Source organism: Hyposmocoma kahamanoa, unplaced genomic scaffold, assembly GCF_003589595.1.
Source record: "Hyposmocoma kahamanoa isolate Upper Pololo Valley unplaced genomic scaffold, ASM358959v1 215, whole genome shotgun sequence".
NCBI lineage: Eukaryota > Metazoa > Arthropoda > Insecta > Lepidoptera > Cosmopterigidae > Hyposmocoma > Hyposmocoma kahamanoa.
Genome location: NW_020653736.1, coordinates 2,774,615 through 2,784,379, shown reverse-complemented (window position 1 = coordinate 2,784,379; position 9,765 = coordinate 2,774,615). Strand labels below are relative to the sequence as shown.

Sequence of the window (9,765 nt, the reverse complement as noted above, 5' to 3'; positions counted from 1 at the left end):
CATCTGATTCTAACTTCTTGGTGACTCATTGTCACTGTTACGGATATTTTTGTTCATTTTATATTTTATTTTCTGGTTGTCCTGGTGTCGGTGATTTATTGATTACATGTTCATATTGTGTCAAGTGAAAAGTCGACTTTTGTTTGCGGAAAATATTAGTAATTTGTGACCTCGAGAGTATACCCTTTTAAACAAAAGAAGAATTTTCATAATCGGTGGATAATTGATGGAGAAATTAGTGGCTACACGGAAATTCCTACAAAATTTGAAGATTTCCTTTGATTTTCATGGGATCCCCTCATCAGATTCTGATTTGGTGACAATGGGACCACCACGAGAGTGCACTCTTTCAAACAAAAAACAATTTTCAAAATCGGTCCATAATTGACCGAGATATCAGAAAACATATATAAAACATATGTACCGAACGTATAACCTCCTCCTTCTTTTTTTTAAGTCGGTTAAAAAACCCGACCTCAAAAGTTCATGGAATTACATTTATTTGATAAGTTTAATTGAACTCGGTTACCGGAAAGTGCGCGAAACCGGATTCATCCCCTAGTTTGCCACCCTTAGAGGTGGAATATTTCCTTGAAATTTAAATGGGATCAATACTGAGGTACCCTCTATCCAACAAAAAAGAATCTTCAAAATCGGTATCGCGTAACATTGTCCTTTTTGAGAAGTCGGTTAAAAATACGGTTTTTTTATTCAAATGTAAGTGTGCATTTGACCTCCATCTAAATCTAAAAATACGGTTTTTGTACATTTTAAGTTCTCAACAAATCAACTGATGCTTATGAAATTAGTACAGTCAAAAACACCATCAAGTTTGCTTCATTGTAATAGGCGCCTAAGGGCGCGTTCAAATTAGCCGCTGTTAGAAGCGCTGCAGCCGCGCGACGGCCGTGCTGCTGAAGTACGACCAAATTTTTAGTGATGTTTCATCTTTCGACCCAGTTACGCGATGGATTCTGACGAACTAACATTACTTTTATCTAGTTCTTGGGGCACACTCTTCACATATAGGTATTAAAAATGACTCACCTGCCATGTTTTTTTCAGTTGTAGTTTCAAAATTGTCAATACATTTTAGACATAAATTTTCCCATGCCTTTTTTATCCAGTTGAGTGGAATAAGTAAGGCGGAACTGCTATCCCATATGGCAGGGTGTTGTTTTACATTCTCTACAAATTCTTCAATTCGATTTTCGTCCATCGTGGTTAATTTGGAAAATTAACATGCGCGACTAACAGCGGCTATTTTGAACGCGCCCTAATGCTCTGGCCACACAGAGGCGGCCGCGGAAGCGTTCCGGGCGCGGGAATTAGGTAATGTACGAGTTCATATGAACCCTGTCACACTGAAACGCGCGGTCCGTGAGCGGGACATTAGCGGGGCATTAGCGGGGCTTCAGCGGGTTTGGACGTTGTACTTTTATACAACTATGGAGTATTTTAGTCAAGTTTCAAGATGAATTCGATCGAAAAACATATGTGCAATCATCTCCGTTTACTTAATACAAGTGATAGAAATTATAAAAACAGTTTAAAGAAGGAAATGATTTAGGAAAAGATTTCCAAGGAGCCAAATCAAAGTCGTGAGTGTACGATTTTTTACCTTACTGTACCATTAGGTCCACGACTTGTTCATCCCGTCATTTGGAATCGTAAAAAAAAAAGAAAACCTGGATAGCAAAAACCAGTGTGTGTCTATCCAAAGCGAAGTACTGTCAATTTGGAACTTCCGCAGGATTAGCTCTTATAAAAGAAGTTCTTCATCACCATCCGACAGTGACAAGGTGATTTCTTTATCTGTGTTGAAAACATAGAGGATGGAAAAATGTTTTGGTGTCACGCCGCGAACTACGCGCGGGACTGCTGTGTGGCACGCCCCGGCCCGCGTTTGCTTCCCGCAGGTCCCCCCCCCGGACCGCTGTTCCCGCTATACCGCGTCTGTGTGGCCTGACTTCAATTCGCCCAAGTGCTTCAAGTCCGATGTGCTCAATTTGACGTCCACTTGACTTTATATTATAGCTTACATATTAATACAAGATATTCATTATATAATTTAACTACAGTATACAATAAAACGATACTTATATAATGAAGCTAGTTGAGATGCGACACAACACCTTGAGCTCCTGTATTAACCTGAAACAACAAGATCACTGTGTTTAAAAGTTCGTTCTATTTATTATAAGGCCAAATAGATGTGAAATCGCATCCTCAATTATAAAGTGTCCCAATTTAAAAATAACATTTTTAGGAAACAAAAACATAGATAACGAGCTGTTAGTTTTTCGTAAATTGGAAATGTAATTATTTTTTTCGGATCTAAATCGCGTGTATTACTGCTTCCGTGACCGAACGGATATCATGGCGGTCTGTCACGCAGAGATCCAAGGTTCGATTCCCGGGCCGGGAGAAATATTTGTATGGCCTACATTTATTTCTCTCCTGACTTTGGGTGTAATTTGTGATTATCTATGTGTGTGTCCATAGCACCCGCGTTACAGGGTTTCCCTAGTGCGGGGCTATGTTGAATGTGTGCGTTATCATTATTATTATTTGTTTTTTCAAACAAACCTACGTTTCAGGACCCATTATTATTTTTATTATTATTATTATTAGGGTGGTTTCATTCAGGGCCTATGCAGCCCCTCATCTCCCCATCTATTGTGATCACCACTAATTACAGTTCAGAGTCAATGGCGACAGCATTAAAGAACTGAAAGATTTTGTTCGCTGTGACAGTTTTTATGTTATCTGGTTGTGGTATGTGCCTTTCCAGTTTGGAACTTCGTACGTTCAGAGGACAGCATTGGGTGAGGAGATGCACAGGAATCTCATCTGCCTCGTGGCAGAATCTACACTCTCTATTATCTCTCTGGAAAATATTTGACACATCCTATTAAGATTCTAGCAAGCATTCTGATGCCATTCCAGTCCAATGACAGAGCTTCTCTGTAGTGTTTGGTACTGTAGGCAGCTATAAGAGCTTTTGAACGCTCAAAACCCTTGCTCTGTAGCCACACTTCCCGGGAGAAGTGTGTGCTCTCGTTCAGCAGAGAGGGCTCAGCCAGGCTGTATACTATTTCTAAAAAGGGTTCAGGCCCTTTATGGCCTGAATGAGATGGTAAAGTCATCACCCACTTTTGCCTAGTATTAATTAATGCAAACCACCGTAATTACACACTAATTAATATAATTATTACAAAAGGTATTAATTTAAATACGTTATTCTTAATTTCCCAAAGCACATTCCAATTTACGCTGCAAACGTTTTTCAAAATATTTTATTTTAATATTTACTAAATTAAATTTAATGTAATCATTTACTACTTTTACTACGACTTTTAATAAAGAAAATTAGAAATAAAATAAAACATAAATAAATAATAAAAAATAAAATAAGTAGTAATACAGCCTTGTCTGATTGGGATTTTTCGTCGAAGGAAATACAGTATCTCAATATGGTGGCACAGAGAAACCATCTTCCATGTTGAAATTAAGATTTTTTTATTTAAATGGACTCTGATAGGATAGCGTTAAAATAAATATAGAAATGTCAAAAATTAGACAATGAAGTTAGAGATTTGTTATTTAAACATTTGGATACTGTACAGAACAGATTAAATAAAGTCGATTACACAAAATATAAATACAGTTCGAAGTTTACAAATTTACAAGAACGCAATATCCACCTCAAACCACTTGACTAGTAGGAAATTAAAACGAATGAATGCCAAAAATTACAGCCGATTAATTCCTCATTTACAAATTAGACCTAAAATAAAATAAAGGCCAGAGTTGTGAAACAGAACTGCATTCCTTTGGGAATTTTACCAGTGTTTCGCTAAATGTGCCAGTGTGTGTACATTTCGCTTGTAATGTTCAGATATCTATGAACACTTTGGACTTCTGTATAAGTTAAAATGTGGCCCACTGTACCTGTTTAGTCCTTGTGCAACAGCTTGTTAAAAGCGCCATAGGAGGTCTCCAAATCGAATACCAGCTGCCTCACTTGCGCCTCCGACAATTCGTCTGACGCGGACATTTCCGACAATTTGTCCAGCCATTCTTGCACCTGAGCAAATTGCGACTCAATTATAAAATGTGACACAAATATTTTATATGCCCGTAAAAACATACATAATTTCGTTATGAAAGAAGATATCCTTAATATTAACCAAACAATTAAGTCCAAACTCATGGTACCATGATTTCGTTTATAACCAAGGTAAATATATGTTTTTACAATAAGAGCATATATTAAGATTATCATTTCCTAAGTTTAAAAACCTACATTAAAAATACTTTAATTGAAGAGTCATATTACAAAATTGAAGACTATGTATGGAAAAACGACATGGCTCCAGAATCCACACAAATTTGATTCAAAGTGTATTCCATAGCATTTAAGTTCATTTGAAACGAGCAATCCCTAGAGTTTCTTGCTCGTTCTTCTCAGGGAAGTGGAGCAGTAGGCTGAAAATGACATTTTCAAGTGCAAAATTTATTTTACCTATGGAATAAATGATTATTTGACTTTCTCAGTGTCTACTTAGAGAGTGTAGTAATTAACAAAACTTCACAATTTTAATAGTCAGGTTACATACATACTCTTTTCGAACTGGAGTAGGGCTTAAACATGTTATGATCCAGTCACACATTTTTCGCCTCAACAACCCTCATCAATACTTTCATACACCCTCGTTGGTTAAGGGTGCTCTTGACCTACCCTTCCTCAATTGGGTCGTGACAAGTTCAGTTGGCCCTTATTAACATACCTATTCACACTCTCCTAAAGCCGGCTATATGTAGTCGGGATTTCGATTCGAAAGTTCGTTTCGGAATATCGATTCCAGATTTCGTAAATACATCATACAAACGTTTATTTTAGTTTGGGATAACAAGACTGCTTAGAAACGCGAGGCATTGAGTCCAGATGTTGTCGCAGCGAAAATACGTACGGAATTTACGGCTGTGTGTTGCAGCCCCACATAATGTATGGAAGACTTGCATTCGGAACAGCTTTTGTCGTACGGAATTCCAAATGCACAAACCACCTTAAGGCAATTCGAATCGGAAGAAATTTCGAATGTGATAAGTCCGTGATTTGCATGGTTCCGACTGCATGTGGCCGGCCTTATATGGGTTTCGTTATCTCTCATTTTAGTTAACTGTTGGCTATACCTTAAGTTTCCCCTCGAAGTCCTCCGGCAGCATGAGCAGTCGGTCCATGGTGTCGCGAAGGTCGCGTAGCTCAGGCTGGATCATGTCCATCGCGCGGAACTCGAGGCGGAGTTTATCCATTAGTGTTATGAACAACTGCAAGAAATACAAAGCAAATATACTGATGCGCCAAGCTTAAAGATATAACACCAGTATTATCGCAGATTTGTGTGAAACAACTTGTTTAACAAATGTTCCGCTTTCTTCTTGTTGTATATATATATATATATATATAGCAATAGGTACTTATATACTACACTTTTTGTATTGTGCATAGAAACTGTCAACCGGCTAGTCTGGCAATCTTTAGGGGAGTTCTATGTTCAACAGTGGACGTCTTCCGGCTGACACGATGATGATTATAGAAACTGTTGACTATAATAAAAATTCCGTTTTACTGTATGACATCACACAAAATAGGTTTGTCGTCGAGTTGCGGACACCAGCCTGTCGCACCAAGTATGTATGACATTCTGAAAATCATCAATAAATTCATCATAATAATATTCTTTCTTAAATGAAAAAATTGTAATACTTACAGAGACAATCTCTGCAATGTATTTGTTTGTGTTTCCTTTGTCATCTTTGATTAAGTTTGGTTTGTTCTCCCTTATTCGCTCCAGTGCCGCTGGGCAGTCTAGCTGTTAATGTAAAATTACACAATTATTTGTTTAAATTGACATTGTACTAGAAATATATATTTTATTGTTGTTTTGAGCCTTTGAGATGATGTTTTTATATATTTAACATTTTGAGAATGAGTGGTGAAAACTACACAGATAACCATAATGTGCACTCATGGCAAAGGTTTTATCTTTATCTTTTAAAAAATGGTATGAAATTATTATTATTATTATTTAATTAATACACTAGCAGCTCTACAAGCTGATGCGTGTATATCACTGCACTTGTATATTGTTAGTTTCAAAACATTAATCAAGTAAGTGCACTAATTAACTGTTTTTAGGAGCGAATTCCACAATATCATAATGTGAAGTGGCAAGATGTGTTTTCTAGGGTTGCTAGCACATGGAGGATTATATAGTCTCATAGTATATATAGACCATAAATGAGCATGGACGAAACATAGCCAAATAATAATAATAAAAATAAACAATTATTATTATTTTTATTATTAGGCTTTTACAGACAATTATTATTAGACTTTTTGAGATTAAATACACTAAAGACATGCAAGGCATACATTATAACACTATGACAAAAATGTGACATTACTTAGGGATCAACTGAATAAAGCCAGTTGATGCTGGGAACTGTTATCAGACTCCAAGGTGACTTATAGCCAATGTACAGGCACAAAAAACCTTATTGTATTTAGAGTTAAAGTAGTACATATTATTGAAGGGTTTGACTTAATTTATGAATTAAATAAATGTAAGTGAGAATAACTATTATCTTGCTTACCCTAAACTTGCTAACAAAAGCCTCAATAGTAGGAAACTCATCCCCTTGCACTTGTTTGAAAGCAACTCGGTATTGTACTAGCAGGCGGCTGCAGGCTGCGGTGTACTCCTGCGCACGGACACAGTCTCGCATATATGCTTTCTCTAGGTGCTGGAGGGTGCTTACTACAGCATATAGTTCTGCCATGTTGTCGTGCCTGGTATCAAATGTATGTGCTAATTAGTACAAATATAATAATAATAATAATAATCCATTTATTTCACATACATTCATCCATAATATAATAAAATAATATATAATAATAACAAGTACTTATCCTGCATCTTTCCACATTCTTAATGCAGGAATAATCACACAAAATTGGTAAAAGTGTCTTTACTTGACTTTGTCTAATTACTTGACAATAAAGATTTGAAATGAATAAAACATAATTTTAAGAATCTTGCTACATGTAAACATAAAATGACCACAGGCGAAACTCCTTGTTAGAGAGCTATTCCTCCACCTTGTTGAAGCCCTCCATGACTAGATGGGTAACAGCTATTATTACCAAAGAATTAGTATAGCAATCCAACGGGGAAACGTTGCCAGCGTCTTGGGCACGATGTCTCACAATGTTTTCTTTAGTTTATGTACCAGATTTTACAGAACCGCTTTGCTGTCGGACTATGACCACTATTGAAGAGTTTTTACTTACTTTTCTCTTTCCCTGGCATTCTTGTACAGTTTAACTTCTTCGTACAGTTCTGGTCTTGTATCTGGCGAGAAATTAAAATTATTTAAATCAAAACAAAGGGTGTATTGTAATCATGACAAGAAATACATTAAATCCTACGAAATTTACCCTGCATTGTGCCTCGATTTGAACTATACGTATCTGAAGGTTTAAAGCTATAATTTAATGTAAGGAAAAACACAAAAACTTATCAATTTTTGCAGTATTTTCTAACAATTTTAAGTGATGACAAATCCATAGAACACTTCCCTATAATGACAATTAAGAAGTGTGTTCATTTCATTGTTAACAAAATTTTACATAAAATGTTCCTTATGGCATCTTGTGGCGTAATGCAGTTAGTTGAAACATGGATTTAAAGTTTCTGGAGTCAAGAGTCAAAGATCACTTTTCAGTTTTAATTTTTGAACTGCTAGATTTGATTTTACTAATTGAAAATGGCTATTCAACATCAACAAGTTCTATACGAAACAAGCGTAACCTAGCGAAAACATTATTTAATGAATGAATGAATGAATGAATGAATGATATAACCAAAAGAATAGTGTCTCTTATTTAGGTCAAACTAATAACGTTATTTCTGTTCGTTATTTGTGTTAGAATGCTGACTTATGACTGTATCCGAACACATGACAAAAAATGTCAGGATGACGTAATCCCTCCAATATGGCGGATGACGCGCGCACTCCCTGTTGCCCGCTCCGTACTTTTTTCGGTTGAGCAAGGCGACTGCCGCTCGTCTCGCATTATTTCACCTTGCGATGAATGAAAACTGTGGTGGGTAGTCCTGTGCACATATTATTCATACAAAAAACTAATCGAAACTTGTTAAAAGGTGTTGTGAAACAGTGTGTAAAGGTGGATTCGTGGTGATAGTGTTTTTACCAGTTCTTCCTTTATTTTGTGAGACAGGTAAAGTGTTTACGTGCAGAGGTACATGTTCGTGTGAAAATTCAGTTCTCCGGCTTTCCACAGTCGCCGATTAATGGGATCTTGTTGATCAACAGGTCAGTTGAATTTCTTGTTTGTTAAACTAGTTTTTTGAGTTTTTGCGGCTTTACCAGTAACGTTCTTCAGCGTTAATGGTTATTGCAAGGTTTTCACGTTGTTGTTAATTTATAAAATATATATAGGTGCATGTTGTCAATGAAAGTATGACATAAATGTTACGGTAATAGTAGGAGTAGTAAAATTGTTATTTTTTTTGTCTTATTGGAATGTGTGAGGCCACGGGCGGCGTCTCAGGGCGCGGCGCCGGCTCGTCCCACTTTCCATAAGTAGGTAATGGTTTACCAGTGCCGCTTTAGCACGTTCTGCTACTTGTGGTAATTTTAAGTAACATAATCGTATTTTGAACAATTGAAAATTATTCAGTTTCGTTATATGTTTGAAAATGTGGATGTCTTTTGAATTTGAATGTGTTTTTCATGTTATTTTGTTGTCTAGTACTTTGTATTGTTGTATTTGTTCTTTGCAGTATCAGATAATAATTCTTTTTGCTTCAGTTCATTCAAATATTTATCTGTATCATATCTGTGATATTTCATAAAACACATTTTATCAATATTATCATTATTCAATTTTCTTATCAAAGTACTAGTTAGCCTTAAATCCTGTATACTTGATAGATTAACTTTGCAACACAAACATTTTTGTACTTAGAAACAGGGAGTCACAATACACACGGAATTGCATTAAGCCGGTCAGAAAAAATGCTGCCTGTTTCACTTTCTACCAGATCCCTGATACAAAACATCTTTTTCACTCTTATTACATGAACATAAAACGTTTTATATTGCCTTGAGTTGGTTGGTGGATTGAGCCAATTCTGCATGAATAAAAAAATAAAAATAACTTTCTAGGAAAATACAGAAAAATAGGTACAGAGATGTGCTTAGCTCACAAACTAGGATTCCCTGAATTGTGGATGGCAACGAGGTCTCATATTTGTCAAGTGTGTTGTCTCAAAATAACAATAACTAAGTCTATTACAATAAACTTATAAAATATGATTGGAACACAAAAAAGAGGTGGTTTACTTTTAATCTTCTGTTTCATTTAATTCTGACTTTTGTCACCTTAAATGGTGACAAAAGTCAGAATTATAAGAGTAGGGCTCATGAATGCCTAGATTATTAGTAATTACATTATGCTAGATAGGTAGATTATGTAAACTTAAGTTTCACAGAACTTTTGCATCATTATATTAGAGCATTTATCATATGAAATCAAATTTGTACCTTAATTTCCTTTTTTGTTGAACTTTTGTCATGACAGAGTGGTTGTGGTCATGACGGACTATGTTTGCTAGGGGCTGATGTGGCTAGCCTCACCATATCTATATATTTCTCTGTTAGTGGACTCCC

At 36.0% G+C, this 9,765-nt stretch overlaps 2 protein-coding genes across 4 annotated transcripts in view; one reads left to right on the top strand and one right to left on the bottom strand.

Annotated features, from left to right (window-relative positions):
- Window positions 1–541: 541 nt before the first annotated feature.
- Window positions 542–7,717, bottom strand: LOC113227751 (vacuolar protein sorting-associated protein 28 homolog). Its single transcript, XM_026460743.1, has 7 exons — window positions 7,508–7,717; window positions 7,361–7,421; window positions 6,664–6,859; window positions 5,778–5,879; window positions 5,200–5,334; window positions 3,955–4,090; window positions 542–2,154 (listed from the first exon to the last, which is right to left on the bottom strand). Exons 1-6 carry the CDS (start codon window positions 7,512–7,514, stop codon window positions 3,959–3,961), a joined length of 633 nt encoding a protein of 210 aa, XP_026316528.1. The 5' UTR covers window positions 7,515–7,717; the 3' UTR covers window positions 542–2,154; window positions 3,955–3,958.
- A 371-nt stretch (window positions 7,718–8,088) lies between these two features.
- Window positions 8,089–9,765, top strand: part of LOC113227789 (protein 4.1 homolog) — a 141,531-nt gene continuing 139,854 nt past the window's right edge. For all 3 annotated transcript variants that reach the window (XM_026460791.1, XM_026460790.1, XM_026460789.1), the window contains exon 1: window positions 8,089–8,406. The gene's annotated coding sequence lies outside the window, so the exon portion shown is untranslated. The remainder of the gene's footprint in view (window positions 8,407–9,765) is intronic.